The 22,880-nt window shown below is 40.8% G+C and overlaps 1 protein-coding gene across 23 annotated transcripts in view; it reads left to right on the top strand.

Annotated features, from left to right (window-relative positions):
* The window catches only part of nbeaa (neurobeachin a), a 93,202-nt gene that overhangs the window by 45,231 nt on the left and 25,091 nt on the right, over positions 1-22,880 (top strand). For 12 of the 23 annotated variants that reach the window (XM_044223849.1, XM_044223847.1, XM_044223845.1 and 9 more), the window contains exons 9-31: positions 979-1,176; positions 2,240-2,373; positions 3,092-3,200; positions 4,392-4,544; positions 6,369-6,537; positions 11,236-11,315; positions 11,705-11,767; positions 12,155-12,252; positions 13,113-13,205; positions 14,712-14,820; positions 14,945-15,026; positions 15,274-15,397; positions 15,531-15,723; positions 16,593-17,279; positions 17,503-17,952; positions 18,718-18,935; positions 19,173-19,326; positions 19,899-19,922; positions 20,409-20,492; positions 21,243-21,423; positions 22,207-22,331; positions 22,446-22,514; positions 22,650-22,818. In XM_044223849.1, the coding sequence (XP_044079784.1) occupies positions 979-1,176; positions 2,240-2,373; positions 3,092-3,200; positions 4,392-4,544; positions 6,369-6,537; positions 11,236-11,315; positions 11,705-11,767; positions 12,155-12,252; positions 13,113-13,205; positions 14,712-14,820; positions 14,945-15,026; positions 15,274-15,397; positions 15,531-15,723; positions 16,593-17,279; positions 17,503-17,952; positions 18,718-18,935; positions 19,173-19,326; positions 19,899-19,922; positions 20,409-20,492; positions 21,243-21,423; positions 22,207-22,331; positions 22,446-22,514; positions 22,650-22,818 (3,766 nt within the window). The remainder of the gene's footprint in view (positions 1-978; positions 1,177-2,239; positions 2,374-3,091; positions 3,201-4,391; positions 4,545-6,368; positions 6,538-11,235; positions 11,316-11,704; positions 11,768-12,154; positions 12,253-13,112; positions 13,206-14,711; positions 14,821-14,944; positions 15,027-15,273; positions 15,398-15,530; positions 15,724-16,592; positions 17,280-17,502; positions 17,953-18,717; positions 18,936-19,172; positions 19,327-19,898; positions 19,923-20,408; positions 20,493-21,242; positions 21,424-22,206; positions 22,332-22,445; positions 22,515-22,649; positions 22,819-22,880) is intronic. The other 11 variants (XM_044223857.1, XM_044223854.1, XM_044223855.1 and 8 more) reach the window with 5 other exon arrangements.

Here is a 22,880-nt window from a genome sequence, read left to right as displayed (position 1 = left end):
TTCTTCAGACGTCTCCATTGTGCAGTGCGCTCTTTGCTTCGGTGTGAAATTTTGTGCGGCATGGTTAAAACTGCTCAGGGCACATTTTCTACAGCAGACCTCAGATGAAAGGTTTAGAACAAAACAGGCCTGCAGGTCTGTGAGCCCAGGGCTTTCCTGTGCAGTCAGCCTGAGCAAGGCACCTGGGGACCCAGCCGCTTGAAGGGGAGAACGCCCCTTGACTGGAGCTGCTGCAAAGGGTGGCAGAGCAACTTGCTGGCCTTTCATCTGCGGGGCTTCATGTGTGTATCAGCATTGCTGCAGGATATATGGCCCCACAGACCTGTGCAGACAGACAGATATAGACATAGCTGCACACACACACAAACAAAGTGCAACCTACACTTCCTACAATATCTGCATGGTCAAAACTAATTAATATTTATTTAGCATTTTTCTTTAAGCTGAGAAGACATGCTATACAATTCTTTAAAGTTCCCCCATCCCAGATGTGTCAGTTTGTATTTTTGTATTACTGTAAGAGGAACTAATATACTCTCAAGGATTAAAATTACAAGGAAAATAGTTCCAAGATAAAGATATTTTAAATTTCAAAGTTCATGTTTCAAATGTATTGTAATGTGCAGAAATTGAATAACACAAATGGTCCGTACCCTTTTCTGTGTTTTTTGTTGGTAGACTACAAAGAGAGAAGATAAATTTGGAGCTCTCTCCCACATATCCGCTCCCCCTCTTCATCTCTTATTCTGGGCTAATTGAATTAGTGCCCGGGTTAGCTCTGTGTTCATTAAGATAATGCCGTGTTGTTTACACACGGCTCATGCTGCAATTAAGCAGACTCCATTTTGGGTGTTGAACTTTTACACACAGAAACACACACACTTTTCTTGCATCTGGACAAATCATTTGTCTCTCTGATTCAAAGTTTTTCTCACACGACCCTTTGACATCTTCTTCTTCTCCCTCCATCTGCTGCAGAGCACTTTCAAGTTTAAGTCAGAGAGTGACATCCACCTGGCCGAGCACCACAAGCAGGTGTTGTACGATGGCAAGCTGGCCAGCTCCATCTCCTTCACCTACAATGCCAAGGCGACGGATGCCCAGCTCTGCCTGGAGTCGTCGCCCAGGGAAAACCCCTCCATCTTTGTCCATTCACCACACGCGCTCATGCTACAGGTCAGTCTGGTTGGATTATTCTGAGTGGCTGTTCATCATCAGCCTGGTTCCAGACCTCTGAATCACTGCCTCTTGATTTGTTCAGCAATTCATATATGAATGATTGAAATGAAATGACAGGTCAGTCTGATTATCAGGTTATTTTGTTACAGGCTGACTCACACCTGCCTCAGTTACATTTTCATAATACAATCTGTATTGTTTATCCTCCTTGGAGTACTGTAGATGTGGGGTTTACCACAGAAGGATAATACAGATAAAAAAAAGAATATACAAAATGCACCTTGTGAAAGACTGTTCACAATTTTGTTTTTTTGGTGAGACTCTCAGCTGTTCATTTAACTCTCTCTTTTGAAGATTTTGCTAGTACAGTAGTTTTATTTAAGCAACTATCTTTCCAAGTGTCCTTCATTCAAGGTTGGTGCATGGTGGTTCTTCTTTGTATCTCATTTGGATTTCTAAGAAAAAATTCAAAAATTCACAATTACAAAGGTGGCAAGTGAGTGAATTGTATTAAAGTTATATCGGTATTTTAGTTGGTTAGTGGAGGTCGTTCAGTTCAGTGAGTTAAGACAGCACAAGACAGCTTACAGAGTTACACAGGTGCCATTTACAGTGCTATGGAAAATTAGAGTTTTGGCAAAATTTTAATGATTTCAAAATCTACAGCTCTAAGAAAATCTATTGTTTATACCAATCTATTAACCTTCAAATGGATGAAAATCAGGATGTGTGAGAGGAAGCCAATGGACAATAAACAGCAAAGAACAATGTGTACATCCATTGTGAAATCAGGCTGTATTCCTGACAAATGTGCTCAACATTTTATATATTCTGGGGTTCAAATCTCATATTAAGGTAGCGACTACAAGTGAGATTTAATTACCATTCAAAATTGTAGTAATGCTGTGTTTTAGACCAACAGTAGATGTTCTGCTGTAAGTCTGTGTATGAGAGTTTTTTAATTTCTAATGGCAGTGAGTGAGTGTGTGATTTTAACTGTTTGTACATACAGTATGGTGCGTGTCTCTGTCAGCACTAACAGTCCATCTCCGTCCCACAGGATGTGAAGGCCATTGTTACCCACTCCATCCACAGCGCCATCCACTCTATAGGAGGCATCCAGGTCCTGTTCCCTCTCTTCGCTCAGCTGGACTACAAACAGCTCAATGACTGCAGCGTGGACACCACAGTCTGGTGAGTGGTCTACAAAAATAAATGGAACCCAGCGGCTGCCTGTAATGCAGTGATATAGACTGTATAAATGATTTCTAGTACAGTCAATGGGCTAAAACGTCCAAAAATGCATGTTTTGATGTTTAATGTGCAACAATCTACTGCAGCTGAACCTGGAATGGACCCAGAAACAAATGAGGGAAAGGGAAAAGAAGTGATAAAAGAGACTGAGCGACATTAGTTAAAGATGAATCTTATGAATTATCTTTCATCTGAAAGACCAACCTTAGACAATTATACTGCAGGCTAGAAATAACTGACTGTAGAGAGTAGGGTGTGTAAGTGTGAAAGGGAGAAGAGTTATGTGGTCTTCCCTGGAGCAATGAGCGGCTTTTAGAAAGTCAGCATGTCTGCGTTCCTCTCGCTTCAAGATTGTCCTGACACCACTCCATCACATGAGCCTTAATGCAGTTACACATCAGGCAGCATCTCACATGTTGGCCGCAGTCGGACTATTTGCCAAACATCAACAGGAAGACAACGATAATGAACGGAAATACACCTGCTTATTAAAAATAAAGGATGGAGAAAGTGAATGTGGGTATGGGGAGCGGTGAAGCAAACAGGGAGCGGAATTTCTTGCCACTTTGCTCGCAGACTCCAGTAGAGAATATGTAGAAATCCATCCACGATTTCCAATCAGCATTACTGAAATATGTGTGTACAATGTGTGTTGCAGTGCCACTCTGCTGGCGTTCCTTGTGGAGCTGTTGAAGAGCTCAGTGGCCATGCAGGAGCAAATGCTGGGGGGGAAGGGCTTTCTGGTGATTGGATACCTGCTTGAGAAGGTCAGTAAAAGGCCTCCAGAATGAGAAGTTTGTGTTACATGTTCATGTACATGTTGTTGTTGGGTGAATAAGGAGAGTAACCTTGATTTTTACCATGACCTCTACTAAGTTTTTCAAGGCTTATAAGGCCTTTGGTTTTATGTAACTACATACCTTCATTTTATTCGACATTATGTTTTGATTGCCCTTATACTCATGTTTATCTGCTGTACACTCAGTTCTCAGTTTATTAGGTACAGCTAGGTAAAACTAATGTATCTAATACAACAGTATTGCGTTATATTGCCAGGTGTTTCTATTATTTTGACCGCCCCCCATTTATATGGAGGTAGGCAAAATAACAGAAACACCTCTCTGTATAATTGTAATATAGTTCAACAGCACCACAAACTACATCCTCCAAAATGATCCTACAGTAAATCAACATCTTTCTAAAACAACAACGAAGAGATGTTTATTAATTTAGTTTTGTTTCTTCTAATTGCAGCGGGAAGTCACAATATTTCACAAATGTGCAAAAAGAAGATGTGGGTTGCCATATTCAGAGACCGAGATCACGTGCATTACATTACAGACTTGGTTGCTGGTGTAAATTAATGACATGACACACCTTTGGCGACTGTTAACATCTAAGACACCTAAGATCATGCAATACAAAACATAATGTAGCAGGTGATTGAATGTAACTAGGCTATACTGTAGGCTGACAGCATCTCCTGACACAGTAACTTAAATAAAAGCTATATAATTTAAATAAAATGATTATCTGTAGATCTTTACTAAACTGAATTTGAAACATTTTCTCACTTTAGATGTGCACTCACACACAACAATTTGTGGTGTTTTCTATCTGTGCTACTCATTCCACTTGTGTGTCCTCTGTGTCACTAAAATGTCAAACAGTAAGCATGAACAATGCTACTGTATCTACTGTACTGTATGGATGCATTTATCTTTATTGGTGTTCTATCTGTGAGATGCTCAGCTTTATAACATTTGAGGAAAAAGGAAATTGGCTTTATCAGCCAACTAATATGTTTGGATGGAACCTCTTATCAAGGTATATTTAAGATATGCAGAACTGTATAAAGACTAAAACTTAAAACAACAATGTAATTTACAAAAAAATGGGTTTGCGTGACCATTCAGTCTGGTTAAATCACAGCTTGTATTTCTTTGTCTTTTGTCTAGTCATCACGAGTCCACATCACCAGGGCGGTACTCGAACAGTTCCTGTCCTTTGCTAAGTATCTGGATGGTTTACCTCACGGAGCTCCACTCCTCAAACAGCTCTGTGACCATGTCCTATTCAACGCTGCCATCTGGATACACACCCCTGCCAAGGTTTGTTTATTTGTGTGTATCTACTGAATATGTGTGTCTGTGTTTTCATGACCTTGCTGCAAAAAACAGGAGATGATGGTCTGAATAAGAGAATTAATGGGGTGATAGACTCAGAACAGGCATGACAGACAGAGAAAAAAATCAAAAAGACATCAAGAGAGAATATATTTTATGCTTATAGTGCCCAGGAGGTTAAAATGAAGAGGAAGGAAGGACTGACATCTTAGTGGCCATTGCCCTTTACAATAATATAACAAAGGAGGTTGCAGGATATGGAGGGAGGAGCTGGCGCATCACGCAGGGAAAGGACAGAACAGGCAAGCAGACAGAACAAAGAGAAAAAGTGACATTTGAAAAGACCCCAGGACTGGAGAGAGATGTGTAGTTCCTATTTTCCTTCTCACTCTGAACTAGATGTGAGTGTTCCTGGCATTCCCGCGGGGCCAGTCAGCTCTTGCTTCCATTATTTTCAGAACTTCCCAACTCCCTGTCTTCCTCCCTCTGACCCTGAGATGTGATTGGCTCCTGGGTATAGCAGTGCTGCTCTCCAGGGCATGCTGGAGTTAAGACGGAAGAAATGCGACTGAGCAGTTGCTGCTGCTCAGGAGAATAAGGAAGGTGTGAACGTCAGAATTCAGCACAGCATAAACATATCAACCTTAGCTGACTAGACCAGATTATGTGATTGCTTATTGGGTTTTTACCTTTAAATGAGTGCCAATACAGAAAATTACAGTGAGTTGCCTGTAAACATGACCACAATTCAGCATAGTCATAATGAGAACAAGACAAGCATAAAAAATGTACTGAGCAACAACACACACAAAAAATCTTTTAGTCCTTCAATCTTACTTCCACTATACCATTCTGTCTCCCTCTGAGCTTTATTATTTTCCACTTCTCAGGGTATTATTATCACCTTCATTATTGGCAAGAATAGCCTTGGTCATATTCAGGACTTAATGAAACACTTGAAGAAATCACATCTGAATCTCATCTCCCATCTCTCATAATGTCTCCCTTGCTTCACACCGAAAATAAAGAGCCTGTTGTTTACCAAGCACTTCTGGTAAAAATAATCCTTTCAGAGACGGAGGGATGTTTGTTACAAGCTATTGTTGCAGCAATGTGATGATCAAGGAGAATTTCAGGCTTTTTTGTAGCTGAAACCTGTTGTAAATCGCACCACATAAACACACCAGCTCAATGCGTGAAATGTAATGTAATGAAGGCTGTTTAAGTCAGCCGAGTGCTCTCTCTATTCTAGATGAGCTGCGATGGTCAGGCCGTGGCACTCCGCTAATTTCATCCGCTTAAACAGAGCTACCTCGTTAAGGCTGGTCCTTAGCGTCGTGGTCACTCTAATGAGCTCAGAGATTTGTGAGCGTGCAGCAGACTCCAATCTGTGTACGGGCGATGGAGAGGATTGGTAAGACGAATATTAAGAGAGGGAAAAGGGGAACAGCAGGAGGCAGGGAAGGAGGGAAGGAGGAAATGAGCAATTGGAGGACGTCCTCCTTAAATGTCAGCGCTGCAAAAAGAGCACCTCAGATGCTTGACAGCTTCAGGCACAGGAACATCAAAAATAACACAAAGCAGAAAACGTTGGTGCTTTTGCTGGAGGGAAGTTTCCTCTCATTCCCCTGTGGCTGTGTTTTTTACAATAAAACTGCCTTCTCTTTGAACACCAGAAACACACACAGATGATTTGTTTCTCCACAGCAGGTGTCTGACCTTTTGTGTGTATGTACCTATATGTGCTGTATAAATGGATGTGTGTGTGTGTGTGTGTGTGTGTGTGTGTGTGTGTGTGTGTGTATACAGGTCCAGCTATCCCTCTACACATACCTGTCATCGGAGTTCATCGGCACCGCCACCATCTACACCACCATCCGCCGTGTCGGGACCGTCCTGCAGCTGATGCACACTCTTAAGTACTACTACTGGGCCATTAACCCACTGGAGTGTAGTGGAATCACCCCCAAAGGTCTTGGTATGTTCACACATGCACACAATTAACACACAAAAGGCATGCTCACTGTAAAAAGTAAGAGGGAAAAAAAGCACTCCCACTTAATACACTCCATCCCTTCTTCCTCTTTACTGTCTCTGTCTTTATTCGTCTCAAACATATTAAACAACTCTTAAATATTTTAATAAGGCATTTATCTATACACGTAGTGGTAATGTCGATCTCTGACACACATCAAATATGTCCGTCATTTTGTCCATCCATCCATCTTCTATGATTATCCTGTATAAGATCACTTATTATAAGCCTATCTTGGCCTGTATCTATATCTGTTGCTGCTGACGTGAGCCTAATAGCATATTGAGACATTGTGTGTGATATCAGACATAAACTTGAGCTGACTCAACTTGATATAGGATTTCATTAAATCACCAGCTCTCTTAAAGGTAGCTGGTGTCTCTCCATTAGTGCTATTTACAGATGCAATGGACCTTTCTAAAACTAAGACATTACTAGATAAAGGCGTCCATTGATTAATTCATAGAGCATGGGAGTTTTTCATTTTTAAATATGAATTTTCTTGGCCACAGTCACACTATGCCATAGTATTGAAGAGATCAAACACAAGAGGATCTTAACTCCCCGCAAGCCAGATACCAGCAATATCTTTCTACTAAATCTACATTATTTCTGAATAATCATCACTTTTATGCACTTGTTAAAGATTTCTCTCTGTCCTTGATTGTTAAAACAGTCTCCTGTGGAGCTTTGTCAGCTAACAAGTACATGTCCTTATTGTCATGAAAATGTAGAGTAGGTAGTTTATAGATACCTACTCTCAATAAGAGTTTTGTTCTAATATAACGTATCAATTCCTCAAAACCTGAGACATCACTATTACACACTAAAGTAGCAAAATATGAGAAGTTATAATACTGTCCTTCCAGAGAAGTAGGAAATACAGATAACTCTGTATTTTATAACTTTAAATGAATAAATGTGTGTTTTGTAGTGTGTTTTTGAATAGAAGGAATATTTTCTTTAACAACCATAAGATTTTTCACTTTCTGAGACCTTGACCTCTTGCTACAGCAACTAAAGAGGTTTTAAAATAGTCAAATCAGTTTTAGCTTACAGCTGAAAACAACCCCATGAGGACATCAAATCAATAATCAATGAGACTTGAATAGCTAACTGAATGTTTATTGGCTTTGAATGGCTATGCAAATTTGCAGAAACACCTAATTTCATGTCGGGTCAAATAATTACAGCTTTGTTAAATTGCATAAAATACAGATGGCTATTTGATCATTGTTTCAATATGGAGATAATGACAGAAAAGAAAGTGGTCATTTATGCTACACACAGAGGCATGCATGCAGTGGGTAACTCTCCCTTCGCTTAACGACCACTGTCTGGGTGCTCATGAGCAAGGCTGTGCGCCTCCCTGGTGCAAATGTTTCTGTGTGGTTGAGAGTGAATAAGAGCATTGCAGAAAAAGAGACTGCATATTCTTTTTTCCTGTAAAAAGAAAAAGTTTCTTTAGAAAAATAAGTGTTGCCAGTGAAGCCTGTGTAACAAAAATCAATTTAAAAAAAAAAAATTGAACAAATTTGAACAACCTTTTGTGCTTCCCGTGAATGAAGAGTATTGGAAACAAAACTTTAAAAGCTTTGTCCATATTTGAAAAAGAATTGCAATTATAAAACACATCATATTCCAAATACAACACAGCGACAAATCAGATTTGATATTTTCACTGCTTTTTGTAATTCAGCAGAAAACAATGTTGCCAAACACACCAGAGTTTCAGAGAGGTCAGAGCAGGCCTTTCACTTTAATCAACCTCTTCTTTTGCCCAGGACCCTCCACTGACGATGAGTATGCATCCCATGTTGCCCTGGCAACAGACAGATTTGATTGACAGATCCAAGGGAGCTTTTGGAATTTCTAATCAAGTGGCTGTCTGGCTTCCTTTCTGTTTGGTGATATTACTGTTTGACTGCTGGGATTTAGCCCAATAAAGAACCACTGATAACAGTAGCAATTAGCCTCTGACACATACTAATGGCTGTTCAAAGCAAAAGGATATGCAAGTTGTGGTTTGGAAGTCTGCAGTATACTTGACTATACTGTAAGAGTGTTATATGCATTGATAGAATTAATTTGCATAGTAATGGGCAGATATTTTGAACATTCAAAAGGGCTTTGTGGATAAAAATGTATTTAACTGTGTCTCAGTCTGAAGTAATGAGGTTGAATCCAAGCTGCAGATATACAGTATTTGTTTTGTTAGTATATTTTTACCCTACACCTGCTTTGAGTCTGGTTAGAAATACATAGTTCCTCTTCCCTCGTGTTTTACAAATAACTCCATTTGATGTTGGTTACAAATTGCTTTCAGGACCACAAAAAGGGGAGAGCATGTACTGTACCTAATAAAAACACCTCAGGCCTTTTGCACTACTCAGGTACATTGCTTTTGAACTGCAGTTAAATTATAATGAATAATTATACGAAAACAGTGAGTGAAACAATAATGTGGCTGAAACAATTTTTACAACAAAGTTTTATTTATTTATTTTGTTATTGCTTTTTCTAAAAAGTTTTATTCTGGTAACCTCAGTGATACCATTATTTTCATGTATTTTGTTTTACTTTTATATGTTGTACCCTGTAATGTATTGTAACATAATGCAATTTGACTGGTGTTAAATCTGATAGTAAATATCTTGTGTCCATACGTAATCTTGAGCACACAAAGACTGAATGTAGATCAACAAACAAATGAAAGGACTTCAACAAACTGCAGAAATTCACTTAAATTTTTTGATCAAATCAACCCCTGTCTGTAGTTGTTGCAAGGGGCCCAAACTCACAGACACTGCATGCATGCACACACACAGACACAGAATGTGCATAGGTTGATTTAAAAAAAAAAAAAAAAAAGCCTCCTCACATATTGTCATTATCTGGCAGAACAAAACTGCTTTTCACAATGACTGGATAAAACCGGTGAGTCAGATTAGGATAAAAGGAATACGAGAGGAAGAAAATTAATTTCAAAAAGTAAAAGCTGATAATTAAAGCTGCCCCAGAGAAGCGGTTTAGATGAATATAAGCTTTATTCAAATCCTTTGCTAATAAAAGACCCTTAAAACGGAGGAGTTGCACTCGCACATGTTCACCTGGTGCATCCATGTGCTTGTTTGACACGGAGCTGCTGCATAGCCCTGATGGATGGCAAGTGTCACCATTCCGCTAACATGTACCAGCTTGGCAGATAGGGATGATGGATCACATGCGATTGCTTCAGTGTCATGTTTTGGCTTTGTGAAGAGCAGGTGAACAGACTGAAACACCTTCACACACACATGATTCAAGGCCAGCAGAGCATGACAAAAGATACGGAGGGAGAAGCTTCGTATCTTCTTCCTTTCACACCGTCCTTCTTTCATGTTCCTCTCAGCTTACTTCCGCTGGCTAAGTAGCTTCAGGTCACGAGGTGCATTTTATTGAGCTTACAATAAACACTTTTTGCAGTTGCAGTACTCTCCCTTTGTAGCTTGCATAAAATAAGGACGATTCCAAACATCCTGACGCAGCAAAGAGTGCAGTGGCAAATGCTCACAAGCCGGACATCATAAATGTTTATTGTTGACTTATAAACTTAACAAACCTCTGTTGGGAATGTAGAATGCTGATGAGAACAGGCAGCTTGTGAGGTTTATTGTGTCCTGACTGTTTGTTAATGACATCTGTAGAAGACTAGTAGAGGAAGAGGGAGAATGAGCAGGAAAGTAGGGAAGAGAAAGTTTAACAGGCTGCAGTGGCTGTGGGGACCATTAAAGGAACAATGCCCTTATTTCTAAAGGATGGATCTTATATCATTCTTGCTTTGATTTGAATCTATTCATTTTTTAGACTATTTGGCAGCATACTCCATTAGTTATTTGGCAGCCGTTTTGAGCCGATTCATCACAGCCATAAGTGTATCTGGCGTACACAACACCTCAAAAATGAATGAAATACAATTACAAGAATGAAAATGCAATACCAACATCTGAGTTGTCAGTTTTCTTCTTAAATATTTTGTGCCACTGTGCCATGGTTTCAGGGGTAAAAGGAAGTCTTTGTGGCTCTTAAAGCGCACGTTTAAAGGTAATGGAGGTCTGTGGCAATTATGAATCATGGCAAAATGGAGCTAAATGCTTCAAGAAAGACCTTTTTTAGAAAGAGGCGATGACATCAGATCCACTTGAGAAATTGCTTGTGTTATGCATCAGATGCTTTTGTGTTTTTAGCCTGATTATTTCTTTGTAGCTCAGCACAGCAAACAACTGATCAAGTGCCAGAGCTTTAAAGTAGATACAGATTACACTGCTTGTTTGGTTTGGATCATTTGGACCATCAATCACATTTTTGTAAATTGCCATGTATTTGCTGTAATCAGTTAGATTATTACAACTATAAAATATCCAAATTGCCAAATTGCCTCTGGTGTTAATGACAGTGATTTACTGTTCACAGATCTATCATAAATGTGTGTGTGTGTTAACATGTTTTTCTCTGCTCTCAAGGAAGCCTAATAAAACCTAATATCAGTAAACAGCAGGGCTCACTCAGTCTGAGCTACAGCCTTGTTTAGCTGATCATTATGGTGTTAAAAAATAGATTTTTAACAGGAAATTATTCTTTTGTTTGTGTGTGTTTGTTTAGACGGACCACGGCCATCCCAAAAGGAGATCATCTCGCTCAGAGCCTTCATGCTTCTCTTCCTCAAACAACTCATACTAAAGGTACAGTGAGAGACACAGATTACCGTTATCTTCATCACATAGTTTAAGCTGCAAGAAATCACTTTTTTCCATTATGTCCTCAGTTGTTTTTCTCCCTCCTGGGGTCCGCTGGCTTAATCTAAAATGTGTGTGGTGTGTGTGGAGAATCTCATTATAGATCAGCAGTCTGAATGAAGCGCTGCAGCAATTGTGTTTGTGTGTGCTTGTACTGATTTGTTCCTGCATTTACGTGTGTGTTTGTGTGTGAGGTTGTGGCTGCTTCACGGTTAAAATGCATCAACCAAGAACAGAATTAAAGAAGTCATCTGAGGTTAATAAGATAAAATAAGATAAAAACAACAAAGCTTGTGAATGTTTTGGTGAAAGATGTCCATGTACGTTTTTTCCAGGACCGGGGCGTGAAGGAGGACGAGCTACAGAGCATTCTCAACTACCTATTGACCATGCATGAGGTAAATGCTAACTTCTGTGTCAAAATAGACAATGTGAGAGATGGCAAAAAGAGAGACAGACAGAGACAGTTGAATGGAGTTGGTGGCAAAATGTGGATTATAATTTTTGGGTTGGAGTTATGGTCCACTTAAAGGAGTGAGAGTATGAGTTAGCTTCGGCACTGTGACAGCATGAAAAATGGCACAACAATGGACTGAACAGAATGTACTCTTCTGTAACAATTATATCCATTCTTGCTCTGAAATACCACCTGCCCTTTCACAATCCCCCCTCCTTGTCCACCCTTAACTCTCTCTTTGTCCTCTTAACCCTGTATTCGTCTGTCCCATCAGGCTTCCTCTTCCCCCTTTGTTCACCTGTTCATTTACGCTTTTTGTTCGCCACAGGATGAGAATATCCACGATGTGCTGCAGCTGTTAGTGGCTCTTATGTCTGAACACCCAGCGTCCATGATCCCTGCATTTGACCAGAGAAATGGCATAAGGTGAATGCTGTGCACATGTACACGCACACATAAGATTTGATGCAACACCAGATCCTACTGACATGAAAAAGAACTTCCTTTATTAAATATGTTTCTAATCATTGTCTATCTGAACACATTTTTGTTTAGACCTTTGATGATTCTGTTTTTATTACATCAAGTAACCTATACACTTAAAATATAAAATTATTTAATAGACAAAATATGTTGAGCCACAAAAAACAAAATTCATAAATAAAAAGGCCATACTTTATATAATTAAAATTACTTTAAAATATTCACAAAGTAGTTGCATTATAGTTCCTATTATTGATATGTTTTTATTGTTTTCTCTGGTTTTTATTGTACAGAATAACATTCTCGACCTCTGTCTTTATTATATGATTTGTCTGAGACTGCAACCATAACATAAATGCTTTACTGTATGGTTAAGTCATTGTTTATATGTTCAGTTACAATACTGATGCTTCATATACAAAGGGTATCTTCAAACAAGCAACATTATTTCTCAAAGATGAACTCTTAACTGTGCTGGGAAGTCCCTAAAAGCACAACTGCACATTGATGTCTTTTCGGTTGCTATGGTGAATCTTCCGTTGCTAGAGACACTGTGTTGTTGTTGTTCTCCCATTTAAAAAAAATTACTTTTATGTCCTCTGAGTTCACTCCTTTGAAGAAAATGCTTCAGTCAGCGCACGTGTTGCTAACTTTGAGAATGTTTACAGAGTATCAGACAGCAAGTGTTTACTACACACAGAAGAACTGAGTGTTTTTTTTTCTACTTTTAGCCTGCATGTAAGGTAGTATAATCCCATCCATTGACGTGTAATCAGTGTGGCTGTGTGTTTGACATGTTACAGGGTGATCTGCAAGCTCCTGGCCTCCAAGAGCGAGAGTATCCGGGTTCAAGCCCTCAAAGTCCTGGGCTACTTCCTCAAGCACCTTGGTCACAAGTCAGTACTTCTTTCTCTGTGCTTTCTGTCTGGTATATTCCTTTGTGTGCTGTTAGGTGCTCAGTAAATGGCGAATCTGAAATATGGGAGCACTTTTCCTAGAAGGGCAAATCCTTTTTTCTTTCACTACTAAAACACAAACACTGCATCAGGGTGGTGAGAATGAGAGGCCTCACATTGAGAGTGAGAAAACACTCTGCAGTAAAAACTGAAAAACTACAGCAGTGCAGCCTCCAGTGAGCCTTAGAAGGACTGTTTTGTTTGTGTGTGTACGCAAAGATAATGTCCTCATCATCACATCCAGGCTGAATAATCATTTCGACAGTGTGCACTGGGAGGGAGGTGGAACCTTGATGAGCTGCAATGAATGCTGGGGGATTTATTTGTCCCATGTGACATACACGCCTTTCGCTGCATGACATGGGAGCAGGCTGCACCTGAGCCCTGCACCTTGAGTCTCCTGCCTACTCAACACCTGCTCCAGCCAAACATCCTGTAGGGCCGCCTCTTTAAGTTTACATGTCACGTCAACACTTATGGAAATGTAATATTGATCCAATAACTTAGTGATACATAAAACAGTACACGATACACATGCTGTTGTGAATGTAAAATGTAATTATTCTGGTAAATATTATTACTCTAATAATCTGGTAAAAAACCCATTTGTCTCGATGCCCTGGTTCCCCAACACCTGTTTGGCTCATCATCATGAGGTAGGCAGCAGCGTAGGGTCTTGCCTAAGGACCCACACTGGATGATGGTCATTGCTCAATGCGTCCTGAAGGGGATTCGAACCCTGGTCCCCCCCGTGTGAAAGTCCTGTGACTTACCAATTGAGCTATCCAGCCGCTACTCAACCTGCGAAAGTGTACGCTCAATGGCAGGGTAATAACAGCAGAGCAGACCCACCAAGGCTGGAAACGGAACAGTACTGGAAAAGTATATGGGAAAGGGAGGCATCACACAACAGCGATGCACAGTGGCTATATATATATATATATATATATATATATATATATATATATATATATATATATATATAGAGAGAGATAGAGATTAGATATTGTTCAAACTTTACTTTGTTTCTCATTTCTAATGACCTGATTACAGACAGGAATACAGAATCTTTGAGCATTATTTGTTCAATTCAATTAAAAGAATACTTTAAAAGTTAGTCAACCCTCATTTCTGAGCCTCTCAAGTTAAAAGCCTCTTAGAGACACAATTTTTGCCCACTGGCTAGGTTAATAGTCAAAGTTAATCATTTGCAGCAATATGAGCATTGCCCCAGTGGCTCCAGTGGTGTTGCCTTTCTGTTAATGCCTCTTGTTAATTTCTCTTGTTGGTATTCATTTCATGCCCTCTTTGGTCCCATCATAACTGACAGGGCCACATGGTGCCACCTGCCAATATCAAACCGTCATCAGGCCAGTGACAATCAATGTCAATTTCATGTCATAAATTCTGTTATGAATGGCAAGCTGTGTGTGTGTTTCCCTGCAGGAGGAAGGTAGAGATCATGCACACACACAGTCTATTCACACTGCTGGGGGAGAGGCTGATGATGCACACCAACACAGTCTCTGTCACCACCTACAACACTCTGTACGAGGTAGGTGACATACCGCATCACTAAAGCAATGTACATGAAGACCTTTAAGTCTATTTTGACTTGTCAGAATTCAAGCGATTGCTGTGGCATTTAATTGACTGCTATTAATTTTCTGTTTGTGCAGATTCTGACAGAGCAGGTTTGTACTCAGGTGGTTCACAAACCACACCCCGAGCCCGACTCCACTGTCAAGATCCAGAATCCCAGTAAGTGCAAAAACACTGTAGCCTGCATCTGTCTGTCTCGTGTATGCAGTGTTGTTTTAATGCGAGTAAACAAACAACAAAGCCTGAATTCAGACTGCTGCCATCTCCCACTTATTGATCTGCCTCGCACTTTCCCATCCCTCACAGTTCTCTCTCTCATTCAAAATACTTTTTATATATTTGCCTCTCTCATCTCCTTCTTCCTCCCCTTCCTCTCCCCATTACCCAATGTTTGCCTCGCACCCAGTGATTCTAAAGGTAGTGGCCACTCTGCTGAAGAACTCCTCTCCCAGTGCTGAGCTGATGGAAGTCAGGAGACTCTTTCTTTCCGACATGATAAAACTCTTCAGTAACAGCCGTGAAAACCGGCGGTAAGAGCACGCAAATGACTATACTTGCATTTATTCAAATACATGTCAATTTCTTCTAACAATGATTGTTATATTTTGATATTAAGCCAATGCTGCAGCCCAGCTCACATATAGTGTTTGTGTTTTGTGCCAGCTGCCTGCTGCAGTGCTCTGTGTGGCAGGACTGGATGTTCTCCCTTGGATACATCAACCCCAAGAACCCCGAGGAGCAGAAAATAACCGAGATGGTGTACAACATCTTTAGGATCCTGCTTTACCATGCTATCAAATACGAATGGGGAGGGTGGAGGGTCTGGGTTGATACCCTGTCCATCGCACACTCCAAGGTGAGAGTGGGATATGCACCTTTCAGGAAAACTGTTTTCATCACATTTGTAATAAATATCTCTTTTTGGTATACAGTACTTTGCATTACTGGATTCATTTTTCTGCGGTATATTTCTCTTAGACTTCTGGATTAATGCTAATTCATCCACATTAAACATCAGATTTTGGTTTAAGAATCAAAGAGTGAATGCTTCTCTCTATACTCACCATTTTGCACTAGAATGCACAACTTTTACAAGTAGACGTAGACAGCGAAGGTTGACACAATAACAAGTTTGATCACCACTCAATTCCACTGATGGTCGCAGATCAATTAATCAATGAAATACTGTAGAATAAGATGGTAAAGTTGGATGGGAGGTGAACTTGTTGTTGTTGTTTGTCAAATGTGGCTGAAGTTGGGAGCGATCCTTGTTGAATATTTGCTTTACCATGGTGCTTATCACTTTATTTCAAATCTATTGCACCAAACAAGAACACATAGTACTGATGATATTGATTTGTAGGTTTGTTTGTAGAGATTTTGAGAGAAGCTTTCTTTAAGGCTGAAAAAAAATCTCAATTGACCTGCATGGCCCAGGAGTAGTACCCTGCTGACATATGATTCATCATAGATATAATTTTCAATACTGATCACCTCTCTGTTCAGTGGTGGAAATTTAACTCAAAGCGAGGGGACATTATCGATGATGGTCTAATAGCCCTGTTAGGCAGGTGTCCCAGTTTTATACCATCCATCCATTGGTACAGATGATCTATGAGTCCCATAAGGACTACCTGGAGGAGAACTTATTGATGTGAAGGTTAACTATTGTCAGTGCTTGTGTTCTGATCACATAATCAGTTATATCCCCACCACCTGTCATAGGTGACCTACGAAGCCCATAAAGAGTACTTGGCAAAGATGTACGAAGAGTACCAGCGTCAGGAGGAGGAAAACATGAAGAAGGGGAAGAAAGGCTCTGTGTCCACCATCTCTGGGCTTTCCGCCACGCCTGCCCCTGTTGTCAACGGCAACCTGGAGATTGACGACAACTCCCAGACACAAACACCTGAGAGTGAGGCTGAATACAGCGAGGGGACTGGCGGAGACTCACGCAACCTCCTTGCTGAAGGCTCTGTGAAGCGACCCAACGGAGAAGCCCTGACACCTGGGGAGCAGAGCGCTGGTCCAGGGGTGAGGGTGGAGGTCCACGACCTGCTGGTAGACATTAAAGCAGAGAAGGTAGAGGCCACAGAAGTGAAGTTGGATGACTTGGACTTGTCTCCAGAAGGCCTTAGTGGAGGTGTAGGTGGAGGAGGTGGGGGAGGAATAGAGAACGGACCTCTGGTAGAGGTGGATTCTCTCCTGGACAGTGCTTACTGCGCTGTAGTTCAAAACCTAAATGGGAATCTGGCGCCAAAAGATGACACACCAGGCTCAGGGGTTGGGATGGGGTCAAGCCTGGGGCTTTCGGGAGTCAGCCTGGAGGATGATGGGAACATGGGTCCGCTCATCACGTTGGCTGACGAGAAGGACAGTGTCCCAAGCAACAACGGATTTCTCTTCAGCAAGGTAGGATGTTATATGAAGATTATTGTCACTGATTACTTACTCGTATCTGTGGAGCCACAGCTTCCCCTGCTGACCTAGAACATAATACCACCAATCAGTCATTTTGCATTTCTACTGCTTTCTGTCCTTCTTAGTCTTTCTACTTTCCTAAATGAAAAAAAGTTGTTGCTGCAGACTTTCCTAATGTCTTTTATTTTTTTATTACCCCATTCATCTCTTCTAGGTTGATGAGAAGCTGCTTCCAGCTCTGGCAGCCACAGACCCCCTTGTACTGCCGAGTCCAGACCAGCCCACTCCATCCGGTCCAGTCCCAGCTCACTCCACCACCAGCGCCAGTGATGACCTCAGCCTGCTGGCCCACATGACTAGCTGCGGCTCTGATTTAACACAGACCCAGAGCCACACTGCTGGGGAACTTCTAGAGGACGGGCCGTTCAAGATCCAGAGCCCTCTAGCTGACATCAGCTCCATCGCTGAGGCTGAGAGCCAAACACAGATCCAGGGAGCCTCTAGACCAGATTTCCCAGAGGGAGAGGGCACATCCGGGGCAGAGGGAGAGGCTGCGGGGCTTAAGACTGGGGGAGACACAGCCAGCACCACCTCTGATACAGAGAGGTCAGATGATGGGAAAGACAAGGACACAAAGAAGATCCAAACTACTGCGACCACTCAGGTGTGTTTATGCGTGTACATGTGTCTGATTTTTGAAGAGTGAAATCATTTATTTTCCTCTACTTTTTAATCAGAATTTATGAAGATGCATTGTTTTGATAATTAGCTAGCAAGTGATAATTAAAAGACATGAAAAAGAGAATATAACAAAAGTATATATTGTATCATCCTTATGATCAAACATTTTCCAAGCATCATTTCTGGATGTTTTTTTTCCTGTTGTCTTTAACTAAAACCTAATATGTGTGGGAAGCTTTGAGTGACTGTAACTTTTGTACTTGCAAGTTGGAACTTCCTGAAACAGAATCACATCAGTGGGGAAACTGCCTAGTACACTGCAGTCTGTTGGTCACTGATCTGATCCACTAAAGTAGGCCTTGGTCATGGGCACCTCAGTGGATTTAGGGGGAAGCGCTTTTTAGACCTTGACCTAGATTAATCCTGCCAGTTCAGGGATTGAACCAGTGAACCTTTAGTCACAAGCCTTCTTCTCCAACCTTTATACTGCTGCACCAATGTGACAGGCTGTGTGTGTCGATTAGTGTACAAGGCTCATGAACAGTTTTTCTACTGCCCACACATGAACTAAGTTTCCCTAATACCTCAGTGAATACAGAATAAGAAGTCCCAGAGAGTCTTCTGCGGTTTCTTTTATTAAATTCAACTTCATAACTGTATTCATGCCGCGTTTTATATTAGACTAGTAAGGGATGTAGTGTAAGCCCTCTGCTAGCTGACCAAGTCTTTGACCCCCGCCATGTTGCAGGCCCTCCATGGTCGTACTGCAGCCCAGTTGGAGCGGGACCTACGTGTTGATCTGGGATTCAGGGGCATGCCTATGACGGAGGAGCAGCGCCGGCAGTTCAGTCCCGGCCCGCGCACAACCATGTTCCGCATCCCAGAATTCAAGTGGTCTCCAATGCACCAGAGGTTGCTGACTGACCTGCTGTTTGCCCTGGAGACTGATGTGCATGTGTGGAGGAGGTGAGTCAGGGCACCAAATTAGGTTAGCTGCCTTCATAAGATACAGTCACTTTGAACAAACCTGTAACTGTAGTTTGGGACAACCCTCTGATATGTTATTTATAATATATAATATAAGTTAATATTATTAGCACCTGTATTAAAAATTAGATTAGACCGAAGATATTCAAAAATTGGAGTGATACCTACAATTTAACTATTTTCTATTGTTTGTCCAACTCTTATTTTCCATTTCAGCCACTCCACCAAGTCAGTGATGGATTTTGTGAACAGCAATGAGAATATCATCTTTGTCCACAACACGATCCACCTAATTTCTCAGATGGTGGACAACATCATCATTGCCTGTGGAGGCATCCTGCCTCTCCTCTCTGCTGCCACCTCCCCTTCTGTAAGTGGCTCTTCTCCGCCCCTTTGTGGTAGGAGGGAAAACTGCAGGTCAACAGCTGCTTCATAGGCCTGTAACTCAGGTGTTAGTGCCAAACACAGACTTTGAAGAACCTGCTAAACCTGATTCCCCCCATGCTCAGGGCAGCGTTGATGCATGATTAAATAGGTTAAAGAATATGTTGTATCTATTAGCTTTTTGTAGCTTCCTTTAACCTGTAAAATCATGATAGATTAAAAAAAATGACTTCATAAGCCTTACAGGTTTAATTTTATACTTTCAGAAAGTTCGGTTTAGTTTGGCTTTGAATTTAAAAATGGGTAAACTAATTAAACTTTCAAGAACATTTTCTGGATTCTGGAACTTTCAATCTAACATCTAACGCTTGCGCAGTATTTTAACCTTTATTTGATCTTTGTTCTAATCCTTTTAATTAACAATATATTTAATTTGATATTTTGATAATCTATTTATTTTAATCATCTTTCTTTTTTCTTTTCCTCTCTGTGTTGAATGTATTCTGTGTATTTTCTTGTCTTTTTCGTCTGTGTTTTTGTCTGTTTTTGCATGTGCAGAGTTCTAAGAGTAGTGCCAACACTGTAAGTTGCAGTTTCTTCCTCTCTTTCTATTCTACTAATACTTTGTTCTGGTTTATTTATCATTGTGACTGACACTAAACCTTGCTTGTCTGACATCCATAGTGTTTCTATTTGTTGTGCTCCTTCGCTGTTAATCAATACCCCCCTTAAACTGTTTGTATCTATTGTGGGTATGCTTTGATCTCTCTGCCTCAGTGTATCTAGTTCTTAAAGTTAAAAGAACTCGATATATTGAACTAGAGACACTTTGTATAGCTATATCCTCTGTATAATATTCTAACGTTGTTAGAATATTACACAAATAAGGGGGATAGACTAGACTAAAAGGCCAGGAGGTGGATCGATAATAAGGAGAAGTTTGAGAGAGAAGATATATTTAGAGTTGAAAATAGAGTATTGAGTATATTTTATGAGAGAAAAAGAGCTTTCCAAAAGTCCTTGGGGGTTGCATCTGCTAAGCCTGTCCCATTTGTATCAACACTAAAGAAGGCAGGAGGAGCCAGACCCCAGAGGGGGTCAAAGGGAGAGGAGGTGACCCCTGTTCCTGGGGGAGGAGGCGCAGGGGGAGAGGTGCGTAAAGAGCCTGAGACTCATCACCAGAAGAGCTAAGAGCACCAACCCAAGCCCTTCTGTCCTCACCTTGTGTGTCTGTTATTCCCCAAATGTTCGTGCTCACTTGCTCTGACGAGCCTCCAGATGCTTGCACTTCTTTACACATCCTGCTTATTGAAGCAGAGACACACAAAGCACACACTTGGTTTGATTGTTGAAGTTTTAACCCCTGCTATGCTGCCTTCAGATTTATTTTCAATATAAATATACTGAAAACTTGGTAATTAAATACTTAGGTTGGTGTGAACATAAGGAAGCTCTGTTTAAATTTCTATGAAATATATTCTAGGCTAGCTTTACCTGTCTCTACACTGCTACTGTTACTGCTGATAGGCCACACTGCTACTGTCACGATCCCATTGTTACCATTACCTGTGTGTCATCAGGCTGTACTTCCTGTGTGTTGTGTAGAACACCTCATGTTGCCAGATTTCATCATATAAGTATGTATTTCACTTAACCAGCATCATGCTCAGGGTCGCTTTTCCTGTTTGGTGGTACAACCAGCCATGACTGGTTGTGGTCATGCTCATGAAAGACCCAGCTGCATACATTTTTTAAAGGTTACTTCTATTGTTTAAAAAAAGAGGATACTGTAGTATTTCACCACCTTTCTAAAACCAGTGAGAGAGCATCCAGTTCATTGTGTTAACATGCTAGTTTCTCACTGAATAACTGGCAAGCGTGTGTTTTTCCTCCCTTTACCAGACGGAGTTGGAGAACATTGAGGCGACACAAGGCATGTCTTCAGAGACGGCGGTCACCTTCCTGTCTCGTCTTATGGCCATGGTGGATGTACTGGTGTTTGCCAGCTCTCTCAACTTCAGCGAGATTGAAGCAGAGAAGAACATGTCGTCAGGAGGGCTGATGAGGCAATGCCTCCGCCTGGGTGTGTGCTAGTTTGATGTATTTAGTCTTAACCCACATTTTTAAAACCATTTTGACTATGGAGTTAGACTCTCACACCGCTTAATGGTCTTGTTGATTAGGGCTGCAACTAACAGTTATTTTCATTATGATGAATCTGTTGATTATTCTTTCGATTAGTCGGTTAGTCTGTAAGATGTCAGAAAAATAACGATCACAATTTCCCAGAGCCTAAGGTGACATCCAAATTGTCTTTTTTTGTCCAACAGTCCAAAACCCAAAGATATTCAAATTCCAATGATATATACCAGAGAAAAGCCTCACATGCCTCACATTTACAAGCTGGAAACACAGAATTTGTCATTTTTACTTAAAAATTGTTAAATGTGTTGTTAAAAAACATGTTTTAGATTCATTTTCTGTCAGTCGATCAATTCACTATTTGATTCAGCACTTTTATATGCAATAAATGTGCATATAGTCACTTAAAATGTTTTGTATTTTGCATCTTTTGATTTCTGAGTCTTGAACTATTAAATGACATCTTTTAATTTGTGCACCTGCTTATCCTGGTCAAGGCCAGTCTATAACAGGGGTTTGATTGTTTAATTGATTTATATTACATGTTCATATTGTGGTTATTGGTCTTGGATCTAATGTATATACCCTTAGAACTATTACATTTACGCATCTGTAGTACATCAAAGGAGCCACTTTTTCTAAAAAGAAGTGCTATGACATGTAAAAAGCCCCCTCCAGTATATAATACTTACAGGTTTCATATCCACCTCTCTGTGTCCATCAGTATGCTGCGTGGCAGTGAGGAACTGTCTGGAGTGCAGGCAGAGACAGAGAGATCGGAGCTGCAAGTCCTCCTTAACCAGCAGCAAGTCACAAGACAGCCTCCACAGTGCCTCCACCATCAGCAAGGTACCACACAAACACACGCACACACATAAATCAAATGCACACATCACTTAAAATCTGACAGAAACATTCATATGCATGACACACCGCATTTGACATTCTGTCTTCCATATTTAGCAGGATCCAGACAGACTCCTGCAGGATGTAGACATCAATCGTCTTCGAGCTGTAGTTTTCAGAGATGTGGTAAGCGTGTGTGTGTGTGTGTGTGTGTATGCAGTATGTGTGTGGGTACAAGTGCAAAGGAAAAACACCTGTATAGATGTTTGAGTGTTGTTTTTACTGAGTAAATTTGTGGATGTGCGTGTTATTTTGCTGTAGGATGACAGTAAGCAGGCTCAGTTTCTGGCGCTGGCAGTCGTCTACTTTATCTCAGTTCTCATGGTATCTAAGTACCGGGACATTTTGGAACCCCAGCGAGAGATTGGCAGGTCCACCAGCCTATCAGGGAGAAGCATCCGCCACGAGATCAACTCCCCAACCAGTACAGGTGATTCTTGGTTTTTCTTCTGCTGCAATATCCTCAATAGTAGAGGGTAATCTTGGATGAGC

This window comes from Siniperca chuatsi, linkage group LG14, assembly GCF_020085105.1.
Source record: "Siniperca chuatsi isolate FFG_IHB_CAS linkage group LG14, ASM2008510v1, whole genome shotgun sequence".
Lineage (NCBI taxonomy): Eukaryota > Metazoa > Chordata > Actinopteri > Centrarchiformes > Sinipercidae > Siniperca > Siniperca chuatsi.
The sequence above is the reverse complement of the archived record's forward strand: the minus strand, read 5'-3'. Positions and strand labels throughout refer to the sequence as shown.